The sequence below is a fragment of the Sus scrofa genome, chromosome 1 (assembly GCF_054392235.1).
Source record: "Sus scrofa isolate SSC_HxYL_T2T_F1_AM1 chromosome 1, Sscrofa_HxYL_maternal_Yorkshire_Landrace_v2.0, whole genome shotgun sequence".
Lineage (NCBI taxonomy): Eukaryota > Metazoa > Chordata > Mammalia > Artiodactyla > Suidae > Sus > Sus scrofa.
The window spans coordinates 229,376,772-229,390,589 of NC_139383.1; the positions used below are offsets into that span (position 1 = coordinate 229,376,772).

The 13,818-nt window shown below is 33.9% G+C and overlaps 1 protein-coding gene across 24 annotated transcripts in view; it reads left to right on the plus strand.

Annotated features, from left to right (window-relative positions):
* Window positions 1-13,818, plus strand: part of RFX3 (regulatory factor X3) — a 306,998-nt gene that overhangs the window by 197,042 nt on the left and 96,138 nt on the right. For 23 of the 24 annotated variants that reach the window (XM_084986795.1, XM_021064169.2, XM_021064230.2 and 20 more), the window contains one exon: window positions 5,015-5,273. In XM_084986795.1, coding sequence (XP_084842921.1) covers window positions 5,015-5,273 — 259 coding nt within the window. Of the gene's footprint in view, window positions 1-4,216; window positions 4,391-5,014; window positions 5,274-13,818 lie in introns of those variants that run through there. The other variant, XM_003480524.5, reaches the window with a different exon arrangement.

Sequence of the window (13,818 nt, forward strand, 5' to 3'; positions counted from 1 at the left end):
GTGGATAAAACACCTGAAGATAAAGAATGTAGAAGAATTGGTTATAGCTAAAATAAGTTGACATAATCATCCTATGAATAAGCAAGCAAAGAATATTCAGGGTCATGCTTAGCCAAGGTATATGCTGAGGCATGCTGGGATGCAAACAGAACTAATTTACTGAATTCTATGGATCAGTCCTGGCATTTACATAGAACCTTATAATAGAGTCAGCTATGAAGAAGCCTCTGTCAGCAAGTATGCACATATCTATGTGTTTGCATTCATTACTTGATACATATGCAGGACAATGGAAAGATTTCTCCTGCTATAGAATAATATGACACATGATTTTCATAACAGTCTGTGGCAATCAGTAAACAACAAACAAAAGGAACACAGCAACATTTTTCAAATATACATGGAATTGCTTGGGAATTTAGCTGTTTTAGGAGTGTACAGTTGGAACTAGTTAGCTGCTTTCAATCTGATATGCCAAAAATGAGTAATTTTCTCAAACAAATATTTTAGAAAATTCTGTGGAAAGTAGCATGCAAGCAATAACTCATATGTATCCATCATACAATACAAAAGGCAAACCTATCTTAGGTATCGGAATTAAAGAGTTATTATATCTAGTGCCTAAGAAAGAACTGTTGGTACTTCCTATTTATTTATTTAATGTAAATTCTTCAGTATTTATTCATGAGCTTCGAGCATTTAGAACTAAAAAGACGCTTAGGAGTTATCTGTGCTGGACTCTAGCTCTGGTTCCAGCAGGCCTCCAACAAATGGTTAATGCTTATCTTCTTATCCTTAAAGAACAAAGACTAAGGACATTATGGTCGGCCTCTATCACCCAACCCAGTGTTTAAAAGTCTCTTCTGTTTCCCATTGCAAGTGTAGAAGTGTCAGAGACAAAACTCAGCAACAATTCGTGACACTTCATTTCCTAATGTAATTGTGTCTTTTTTCCCATAGAAATTGCCAGTCTTTATCCCAGTGTGAGTTTATACAGCCATCAAGCCTTCTTCTCAGTCCCATGGGTTATGATTAAGTAATGAACATAATTTATGGATTAGGCATACTCTTTAGTGACTTAAACTCTTCTCCTGTTCTTTGCTCATTTTTTTTTTTTCTTTAGCTAATGAATCATCTCCAATAAGGGGAAAGTGTAAAAATCAAAGCTCTTTGCTACCATATTTTTATACTGACTTGAGGGCTACAGATATAGATTTTATATATCCATGATATGTTTGCATTACTCTTGTTCACTGAGGACTATTTACTTAAAGGAGTCATGCCCAAAAGATAGAGTGATTTAAATCCCTTGGAATGGTTCTCTTATGATAGAGTTAAAACTTCTATGATCATAGAACTTCTAAAACCTAAGTGTGTAATCGTAAGTATCCTCTAAAATAGTCTCATCTTTTCCATCTTTCTTTCTTTCTTTACCATTGCAAGTATATCTTCTGCACATCCCATTCTGAGTAAGAGGGGAGAAGAGTAGGGTGCTATTAAACTGTTAGCTAAAGTGTAAGGAACGCTCCAGTAGCAGCAGAAGATTCATATATTCCCTGTACCACCTTTTAGGGCTGGCTATTCCTCAGTAGTCATTCACAAGTATCATTAACGTACAGAAAATATTAAGTTCTTTTTATGTGACAAAATGGTTGAGATGATGGACTAAGTGCCGGTTCCAAATCCATTTTTTACCAGCTGCATGCTTTGGATAAAGTTATTTAACCTAGCCAAACTTCAAGTATTCACCTAGTCTGTAGAGATAGAAATTATAATGGTACCTACCTCATAAAGTGGTAATGAAGATTAAATGAGTTAATGCCTGAAAAGCACATAAAATAGTGCCTATTGCATAGTAATTGGTAATTTATTATTGCATAGTAAATAGTCATAAATAGCCATTATTATATGTTTTATTTGTAAAATCAACTTACTACTAGGGAGCATGCCTAAGCATTTTATTTGGACTGTGAAAAGGAAAGCTGGTACCATGTCCTGCATCTGTCAATTTATTGCTGTGTATTTATTTGTATATCTTACTTAGCTACACTTAACCAGCATCAGATTCTGTTCTTTTAAGCATAGCCAAATAGGGTCACTCTCATATTTAGTGGACATAAATAAAAATGACCTTATTTCTCTCTTTACCTAAATTTGAAGTCAATATGGTTGTTTTATTTTATTAAATAAATATATAATGAATTAAATACATAAATGAGATTTCCAACTGGGAAACACAACAATAATGAGAAGAACTGCTTTTTTTTTTAAGACTGAACTTCATTTTGTCTGGAGATTTACGATTTTTTTTTCATTTTTTTAAAGTTTTATTGAAAGTTCCCATTATGGCTCAGCGGTAATGAGCCCTACTAGTATCCATGAGAATGGAGATTCAATCCCTGACCTTGCTCAGTGGGTCGAGGATCTGGCATTGCCGTGAGCTGTGGTGTAGCTCGTACATGCAGCTCAGATCCCGCTTTTCTGTGGCTGTGGCTGTGGCTGTGGCTGGCAGCAAGAGTTATGTTTTAGAAATTTATGAAACTGTCCATTTTGCCAAATATACTTTTAAATAGAATCATATTTTATTTTTTGATTAGTATGCCCACTATGTAGCAGCAATTGTGTTAAGTATTGAGGGTACAGATGAGAATAAAACATAATTTCATGTGAGTATGAAGACATGAGGAAATTAACAAAGTATTGAGAACTATATTTCAGGTGTTCACAAGGTGTTAGAAAAGTACAGAAAATAAAACATAACAGTCCTGTGAGGAGTGGCTACAGAGGGCAAGTGGTGCTGAAAAGTAATTTTGAGATACAGTGATGCTTGAGCTGAGAGTTTAAAAATGATTTAGACAAAGGAAGAAAGTTGAAAAAAATATAAAGGGCTTCCAGACAGAGGAAGCTATATTCAATATAATGGGGAAGGGGGAGTGATCAAAAGATAACGGCACTTTTGTGAGTGAGATCAGTGTGTTGTGAGTGAATAAAGCATTTGAGGACATGGCTGGTACCAAGTCCAGAGATCATGCAGGCATTGGCCCTCATGGTTCTTATAAGGCAGGTCAAGGGTTGTGAATTTCTTTGGAAGGCAAGAGAGAACCATGGAAAGGTTCTTAAGTAAAATTTTATTTTCATATTTGGCATTTTAGAAAAATTCCCCTGGCAGCAAAGTTGAAGATAGATTGGAAGAGAGCCTGAATGAGGAAGGAAAACTAATTAGAAGGCAGTTATAATGGAGAACATTATGAGTTAAGGCAGTGAGTGTGAGAATGGAATGGAGAATTGGAGAATTACTTAAAAGGTAAAATTAGTAGGACTCGGTGACTGATGTCTCTGAACAAGGGAGGAGTTAGCAGTAATTTCCAAACTGAGGGATGTGGTGCTGCCCTCTGCTGAGAGGGCCATATAAGCAAAAGAGCAAGACAGATAAAGAATTCCTTTTTAGTCATAGGTTAAATTTTACATCCAAGACTTCCTGTAAATCATGGGGTTCCCTAGCAGAGATAACTAGATGGCTGTTAGAAATCTAGATTTAAAATTCTTAAAATATAAGTGGAAAGTAAAGAGAATGGATATGTATCAAAGTATGTAAGGTTGTGTACTATGAGTATGTACATGGTCATGTATTATATGATAAAGTTATATGGTTTGAATAAAAGTGAAATAAGAGAAGGCCTAAAAATGGAGACTTTATAAATGATCAGTATTTAAAGTGCCAGGAAAAGGAAGCCTTCAAAAGGTTCTTGAAATGCAGTGGTAAAAAAAAGTAAGAAGTGGAAATAAGAAATGCCATAGAAACTAATGAACAAGAGAGGTCAAAGTAGAAAGTCCTTGCATATACATAGAAAATGTCTGAAAACATCCACCCCAATTGTCAGTACTGGCTCGCTCTGGGATGTGGTATTGAAGAGAATGACAGTAGAACTGGGAATTATAATTTGATATTTGAATTTTTTAAATGAAAGTATATTATACCTCTCTTCTATTTTTTCAACTTCTCATGAGCTTAAAATTTCAAAATAAAAAGTCAAAACAAAAGTTGTGTTAAAATGAAGTTACAGACAATTGAAAATTATAAGTCAATCAGTCAAACAAGCTGCTTAATCAGAACAGAATGAGGAGGGAAAGGGCAGCATGGCATGGTCAACAATGTTATATGCAGATAGGTCAAGAAAGATGGGGACTGACAGCAGCCTTTTCGCTTGGTATTTAGATGTGGTCACAAATGACCTTATTAAAAGTACTTTCAAGGAAAGGCTAAGGGCAGAAGCTTGACTGCATTTGCTGGGAAACAGAAAGTGAGGACATGAAGAGGTGGCATAGTCATCTCATCAAGGAGAAGCTTGAGTGTAAAGAAAAAGAGAGAGATAGGAATTTACAGTCCAAGGTAAGTCAACTCTTTGTTCAAGATCCTTAGAGTGGCAAGAAATAGATCCATGCCAGCTACCTAGTCATGGAGGTTTACTGCAAGTCTCCTAGGAGTGTGAAGTAGCATGAGGAGCTGACTTGTCGGCCCTCAGTCATCCCAGACCCCAGCTTTTCTAAAATTGGCATTTGTAAGAAGTTTTTTGAGAAATTGAAGAAGTCATGCAGCAGGATTTCTTGGTGGGAAGAGACCTGGATTATTTTATACACTGGAGGTAGGCACCAGTAGAAGCAAATATAAATTTATTTATTTAGTTTTTTTAGGGCTGCACCCGTGGCATATGGAGGTTCCCAGGCTAGGGGTAGAATCAGAGCTGTAGCTGCTGGCCAATACCACAGCCACAGCAATGCTAGATCCGAGCCACATCTGCGCCCTACACCACAGGTCACGGCAGTGCCAGATCCTTAACCACTGAGCGAGGCCAAGGAGCGGAACCTGCATCCTCAAGGATGCTAGTCAGATTCGTTTCCACTGAGCCATGACAGGAATTCCTAAGCTGATATATATTAAACATATATTCATGATAGAATAAATGAAATAAGACAATATAAATAAATTGCTTTCTTTTTTCTTCTTCTTCTAAAGCCGAACAACAACTTACCCTTACACAGAAACACAGATGTACAGCCAAAACACTGGAGGGAATTACTTTGATACTCAAGGGAGTTCTGCACAGGTGACTACGGTGGTCTCGTCCCACAGTATGGTGGGCACTGGTGGGATTCAGATGGGCGTCACAGGAGGACAACTCATCAGCAGCTCTGGAGGAACCTATCTCATCGGCAATTCAATGGAGAATTCCGGTCACTCAGTGACACATACCACTCGGGCTTCCCCCGCGACAGTAAGTATTTGATTTCTTATTTGTTTAATTAGGCTTTTTGGTATCCTCACATGTACATTTTTCTCTTTAGAGAGAAAAAACAAAACACTGGACTAGGGCAAGAATGTATTGAGCAGTTTTAGTGTGTAATTTTTTCTAATATAAAAATCCATACTTAAATAGTAGCATTTAAAATGTTTACCCATATGCCATATGTAAAGTCACTTTGTATTCAGAGGGACATTTTGGGAAGTACTGATTTGGTTGATTCTGATGAAAGACATTTATATTGACTCTCATCATAGATATGAGCAAATAATATCTTAGGAACATTACTACATATTTGAGTTTTCAAGTTTTTAAAATTTTAAAAATATATTTATTTTGACACATATTTTAATGTGCTAAAATGCTATCATAGAAATAGTAAAAACTTGTGCAAAATTTGATATCATCAAACTCTGTACCTTGGGCTTTCCATTTTGACCTCAACTAAATATAGAAGGAATAATCGTTTAGAACCACCTAGCTAAATTAGAAAAGGAATTGATTTTCCAGATGTTTCACATAAAAGGGTCTGAGGATTTGAATTAAGGGTGTATACCCCTTTTTCCATAATTCTACTGTATGGTTTGTTCTTATACTGAAATAGAGATAGAAACAAATTGGGTAGAAAATAATTATATGAGAGGGTTTATTTTTCATTTTGTGGATTTTTTTTCATGATATAATATGTACTTGGTAAGTATTTTGTATATACTTTTTTGTTTGTAATAACTACATATGTTCACACTTTCATAATATGGTACTTTTTTCCTAATCCATTTTTAAAGCCCTTTATTTTAATTCACTATTTCATGCTAACATCAGAATAGATGTCTAGCCATTTTAAGTGGAGCGTTCTTTTTTCTGTCATTTTCTCTTTTTATTTTTGAAAGCATTTCTAATGTCCATTTCTTTCTTGCTTTTAACAACACTAAATACAGTGTTTCTAAACCTTTTAGTCATACCCATATATTTATGTAGATTAGAAACTAAATCATAGCTTCTCTGGACCTCAGTTCTGCTGTCAGTAAAATAAGGGGTTAGTTAGGCTAAATGATTTCCTAATGTCCTCTCAGCTTTAAAATCATAATATTTACAAAGGAATTGTAAAATATTCTAGATGTAAAATAACTGCATCTTTACCATAAAAAGGAAAAAAGGTAGGGTAGATATCTATGCTTTATAAGGCTCCTGATAATGACCACCCAGAAAAGTCATTTCCAGTGGAAAGGGAAGTGCTTGCCATTTACCATGACCTTAGGAAAACTGAAAATCAGAGAGAAATTGTCCTTTCTCACTTATTTCATCCACACCCTGTCATGCTGGCTTGCCATCTCTCCATCCCCCACCTCTCTCCTTTTTCACCTTCCTGGAGCATTCCTACTTGCTTTTACATCCTCATCAGCTGGATATGGGTTTACTAAATTTGGTAGTATTATCACTGAGTTATCTTAAGTTGATTGTCCTAGGTCATTGTGTATACGGTGCAAACATTAACAGGGTAAATTTTTTAGCATGATTTTTGTTTGTTTTTCTGTGTAGAATATGAAAAGTGCCATTACTCCTTTAGTTATCCATTACATAAATTTGGTATAATTTTTAAATATCAATTAGTAAATTAATACTTAAAACAACTGACTTAAAACAACTGACTTAAAACAAGTGGAAATAGTGGGAAAATTATTTTAAAAAACAAGTCATCAATTTATAGTATCAGTTGCACCTATAACTTACACTTTTTAAGAAGCATTAATATTTAAAGTTCTGCTAGAATTCCTGCTCTGGCACAGTGGGTTAAGAATCCGATGTCTGAGGTGTGGGTCACTGCAGAGGTGCAGCTTGGATCCTCAGCCTGGCACAGTGAGTTCAAGGATCCAGCATTGCCACAGCTGCAGCTTAGGTTGGAGCTGTGGCTCGTATTCAATCCCTGGACCTGGAACTTTTATATGTCATGGATGAGACCATAAAAATGAAAAAAAAAGGGGGGGGGTCTGCTAAGAATGATTTTTTTGTTTGTTTTCGTTTTTATAAGAAAATTTCCTTTTTAGCAAAAGGAGTTTATAGGGTAAATAAAAAGATAGCTTCTACATGGAAAAATCATAAGGCACCCTCATCAAAGCACATTATAGTGGCATATCATAGATACGATATCTAAAACATCTTCTTGTGATTGTTGTTGCATTTCCAACAGTACTTTGATTTTATTATCAAAAATTGTATTTAATTTAGATCCCCCCTCAACTGTGCTGAAAATCTACTTCATTTTTATTGAGGTGTCGATTCCGTTTGCAGTTTCACATCTGTTCCTTTAGTAAAGTTAACAAGGTTTAAGTGCCATGAAAGCTGTTTAAGATTTCCTCCCATCCTCTTCTTGCCAAATGCTAGAAAATTTGTGCTTATTAAGTTTTTAGACTCTTAGAACTCAAGATTTTTTTGGTGGGTGCCATGTCATTAATGGGGGATTGGTTTATTTTCATGTACTTTTTCATTTGCTGTAGAACCATAGCAGTGAATTTATATGAGCATAGTCTTTAACAACCTGTTGGTCAAGACTCTAGCCATTTCTTTCCAAACACTGAGCCAGACTGTGCCATGTAAGTACAATTTTTCTGACTGTTCTTCAGTATTCAGTCTATCACTTGCAGCATGCCTGATGCAACTGACTGTGTAGGTGTAGCCTCTACTTTGTCCCAAATTCCTGACCAGGAATTAGTCAGTTGAACTATTCCTAATAGTATGTACATAACCTAAGCCAATTAATTCAGTTGACGTGAAACTAGTTAAGTTTGAGTACTTGGGAACAGCATATCTAATATCTTTACTCAGTTACTGGATAACATGTTGCCTGCTCTGGTTCTCAGAATAATTGCCTTGGCTCTCCCTTACATTTAACCTCTGTACGTACAGAAATATTTTTGTTTAAATTTATTAGTAATAATTTTTTGCCACAAAAATTTGCTCCAATGTGCCAACTAACTTCTCAAGATAAACCAATAAAAAGATATCATGATTTTAAGTTGACTGCTAGGAAAAATAAATGATTAGCACTGGAAATATTTTCTTACCTAGTTTAATAGTCAGTATAAAGCCATCTTTCTTATACTAGAAGAATCTCTACATCGTTAATAGAGAATTTTTATTTGAGCATATGATTTACTTTAGTTTTACAACTTTAAATGAAAAAATATTTTACATGAACATTTTTTAGTATTTCATTTTTGCTTCTGCATTGTAAAATGTCTCAGTTTTGAAGGTACATCCAAATTTCAGAATTTTTCAAAAGATCGTGATGGTGACATACCAAATTTTATCTGATGAATATGTTATGGTACAAACTACTGATATTCAGATTTGGTCAAAATACTGTTTCTCCTTTACTTACTGCATTCTTTTATTTGGTCAATGGAGTCCATGTATGTATAATACACACACACACATATATATATATATTTTTTTTTACTTATTTAAATACAAATACAAACGTATGCACATTTAAATGGCATTTCCTGCTGATAGTATTGAATTAAATAAATATTTTCAAAAAGATTATATAACATTTTTATTGGAATATCACTGGATATGACTTCAGCTAAGTTACAACTTAACTGTTTTGCATTTCATTAAATTAATGCTAAGAATCTATTTATTGTTAACATTTCAGTAGCACATGGACATTAAAGTGGAATAGTTGACTGCAGTCATATCTGAACCATTACACTTTGATCTTCCTTCTAACTACATCTCCACAATGTCTCCTTTTGTGTCTTTATTCATTTTAAACTCTAATTTATATTTATTTCTTCATTATTTTTGTATAACCATTTTTTTTTAGAATTGTAGAACTTTAGAACAGGAAGAGAATTGGCATTTGAGGATCAAAAATTTGTGATTGTAGTTATATATTTGTGATCATCACTATAGGGTTTATCTTATACTAGATTGTACAATAATTGACATTTTGCTTCAAGAAGCTTTATTTACTCACTCCTCCTTAAAATAACATTTGTATTCTTTATTATTAGATGGTTATTTATGGAGGTTTTTTTCCTTCCTGATAACTAAGTAAGATTACCTTAATCATTTTTGAGACTGATATGAAAGCTAATTTCTCCATTTTTCTGGATATACATTTAGTAATTATATATGTTAAGTGGCTCTTGCTAATATTAGTTCCTACAAAAGGGCACAAGGGAAATAAGTTGAAGTTAATATTGTTCCACTCTCTACCTCTTTTGATTAATGTAAAATACTGTAAATTATTTATTTGGTGGAAAAACCTGAATGTCCATCTGCTGCTATATAAGTAAAAGTTTGGCCTATTTTATAAAATTTTAAAAAAGTTAATTCATTTAAGAATTGTATATGCTTTTATTTCTTTATCTTTGGGTTTACATATTTATGGATTTAGTGCACGGGAATGCTTTTTCTAAGAAAATAAAAATGTTCAGTGCTCCATAAAGTGATTTTGTCTTGTTATTTTTTACTGGAGTGATAACAATGGCTATTTGTTTACTTTAAAGTTTTTATTAATTTACTTCTATGAATTAGTTATACATTCTTAAGTTGCACAATTGAAAAGACACAAGAAAGTGCCTAATGCGGTATTCCTCTTATTCCTGTTCCTCAGTCCTTCTACTTAGAGGAAATTAAAGTTATCAAGCTCTTTGAGTATCACTCTGGAGACATTCTATTTCTCTCTTTCCCTCTCATTAGCTTTTTTTTTTTTTTTTAACAAATGTTAACAAAAATACTGTATCTCGCTTTTTTTCCCCAACCAAACAGTATGCGTCAGGGATTTTTTTCTTTTAATATCAGTACTTGAAGGATTTATTTATACTATTGGGAAATGGCTAATATTGGAAAGAGCTGAACTGCCCATCCATCTTACCAAAGGTTAAAAGAATGTTGGATTACTTGTTATGGCTATATAGAGGTAGAAAAGAAATAGAGTCAAGTGAGATGAAAACTTCTATTTAATTGACGTTTGTGAAAATATTTTACATATTATAGAAATAATAAATTTCTATTTTAAATAATTTTCTTAGTCTTACAGTTGCCTCAGTGATTTAAAAAGGAAAGTCAAACAAGACTACTTTCTCCACTTATTTTGTCAGAAGTGTGTATGTCCATTATGATCTTAGTATTTTCTGTTTACCTGTGTCCCATTTTCTCTAGACCAACTTAAACCCTCAAATAAAACTTCCTGGGGAGAGTACCATGAGTATTCTGCTTTTTGTACTAAATCCTAAATTGACTGAAGGTTCTGGGACTTCATTTTCAAAGCACTTAATAAAATGGGACTTTGAGTGACTTGTAGTCTCCATCGCTTCATCTATATTCCATTCAGCTGTCAGTCAGTTTCACACTGCTCCAGCCTTAAAGCTGATAAGATCTAGAGGCAATGATTTTATGGTTAAGGCTGTAAGACATTACACTCCTAGAAATCTTGATAAGCCAGAAGGTTAAGACAAACAGAATGACGGGCCATCAGCCCCTCCTGAGCATAGCTGATGGATTCCCCCAAATTTATAAAGCAAAATGAATTAATTATTGTAATTTTTACCTATTTCATACTGAAACAGCATTTTAGAACCACAGGTGTGTTGCAACATGCCAGGAATGGCTACATTCTATTTTACCCAAAATCTAGTAGAGGAAGGTTTAATGATGTTTATAAATTCTACTTGTAAATATGGAAGTAAACTATGTTCCAGGTTACCTGTTTGATAATTTTTGTTTGATCCTTATATTTATAAATCAAATTGCAAGTTAATGTCCTAGTTTGAAACTACTATAGATTTTAAAGGAAAAAAATCAGTAATTCAATTCATAGAGACTAGCTAATCCAGATAAAATATGAAATATATTGGTGGCAAATTAAAATAGTGTCATCTGTGAGTTACATATGAGTTGGTATTAGACCCATAAATTTTAATACTGCCTGTTCCATTGGCCCATGTCTTTTAATTTAATGAGAAAAAAGACAACACAATGCCTATGACAAATTGCCAATTCTCAAATGAGTGGGAATTTTTCCATGTTCCCATGGTTATGAGTTCATCCTCCAAAAGTATGTGATTTGGTTACCATTTTCTCAGCATACATAACTATAGTTCTTTTTATTGACCACAGAAGTATTTGGTTTATTTTAAAATCTAGATTTCTTAAAATTACAATGGTTGGTGCCCCCAAATTTCATGGGTTAGGGATTTTGTTATCTGACTATAGAATGTTAAAATAATTTAACCCCTTTAGTTTAAAATTATCAGATATAAGTTTTAGTAACCTTTCCCATCTGCCTTGTAAAAAAGGAAGATGTGATTTTTAATTGTGCTTTCAAAGTTATAGGAAAGATGCAGTTAGACAAGAAAATGAAATAAAATATAAAAATAGAAAGGAAGTAAAAAGGTCAGAATTTGCAGATGATATGATTATATACCTGATAAAAATCACAGAGAATCAAATGAATAACTATAACAAATAATGAAAGAACTGTAAGGTACAAAATTAATGTATAAAGAACTCCATAGCATTTTTAGACACAAGTAACAGTAGTTAGAAAATCATATAAGCAAATATCATTTACAATAAATTAAAAATATATTAGACAGTAAACTAACAATATATATGCAAGATCCAGCTGCTGAATAAAACATTTTAAAGTTTGTAAGGGACACAAAAAGAAGCTTGAATAATTGAAAAAGAAGTTTCAGTATCAATCAATCTGATTCTTCCTAAGTTTTCCTTCCTTGCATTTTATGGCTGCACCTGCGGCGTACGGAAGTTTCCAGTCTAGGAGTGGAATTGTAGCTACAAGTGCCAGCCTACTCCACAGCCATAGCAACACCAGATTCAAGCCATATCTGAAAACTGCACCACAGCTCACAGAAACGCCGGATCCTTAACCCACTGAACAAGGCCAGGGATAAAAACCCGCATCCTTATGGATAATAGTCAGGTTCGTTACCACTGAGCCACAATGAGAATGCCAAATCTCCTTAAATTAACTTCAGAAAACTTTAATATGCTCCCAATCAAGATACCAATAGATTTTTTTTCTTTTATAAGGAAGGCTGTTTATGTAAAGAATAGTGAAGAAAATTTTGTAAAAGGAAAAATGATGGATGGAATGGGACACAAGCATCCCTACAGTTATTCAAACATATATAAAGTTAATAATTAAGTGTTCCTTTGTGGAACAGTGGGTTAAGGATCCAGCATTATCACTGCAGTGGCTCAGATCACTGCTGTGGTGTGGGTTTGATCCCTGGCCTAGGAGCTTTTATATGCCACAGATGTGGCAAAAAAAATAAAATAAAAAAATTAATAATTAAAACAAAATTATTTAGGCACATGAATAGACCAGTATTAAAGACCATAAATAGGCCAAATGTATGTAGGAATATAGTGTATGATAAAGGTGGCATTGCCTTTCAGTAGAGAAATGATGAATTATTGATAAATGATATTTGGAAAAACTGGATAACTATTTAAAAAAGAAAATCAGATTGGTTCCATACATTACCTCATATTTAAAAATTGATTTCAGGAGTTCCTGTTGGGGCTCAATGGTTAATGAGCCCAACTAGTATCCATGAGGACCCGATTTCAATCCCTGGACCTGCTCAGTGGGTTAAGGATCTGTCACTACTGTGAGCTGTGGTGTAGGTCGCAGGTGCAGCTTGGATCCTGCGTTGCTGTGGCTGTGGTGTAGCCTGGCAGCTGTAGCTCTGATTCGATCCCTAACCTGGGAACCTCCATATGCCACAGGTGTGGCCCTAAAAAGACAAAAGGCAAAACGTTAAAAATTAAAATTAATTTCACTTGGGTGGAAAAATGTATTTTATTATTATTCTCTTATTGTGGGGTAGCATGATATAAAATTCAGAAGCGGCAAAAAAATTCATTGATATAAGCACTATGTAAAAGTAAAAACATTCCATATGACAGAAACCACAGCAAAGGCAAAAGTGAAACAATAACCTCCTGTAAAGTTTTGAAACATTATATTCAAAACATAAATTTGATGTATAGACTATTCCTATAAATTCTTCAGAAACAAACAAAAAAAAGACCAAAAATGAGGAAAGCATTTGAACAAGCGGTCCATTGAAGAGGAAATGAAAAATAAACTAAAAAGCGATACCATTTTTCATTTCTCACAAGGTAAAACTAAAGAATTAGTAAGCCTTGGCAAAGGTGTAAAGAAACAGGCAGTCTCTTTCATTGGTCATAGGAATCAAAATTGGCACAAGGTTGGAGAACAACATGGAAATTTTTATCAAAATTTAAAATACACATATCCTTTGACTCAGACTACTTCTAGGAATTTAACCTACCGATAATATGCTTAGATATGTGAAATGCTCTCTAAACAACTATATTCATCGTAGAATTATTTATGTTAGTAAAAGATTGGAAGAAGTCTAATTGTTGAACAACAGAGAAATAGTTAAATATGTTTTTGTGCATTTGTCCATTCAGTGGAATTTTATGCAACCATTAAAAAGAGTGAAGTGGT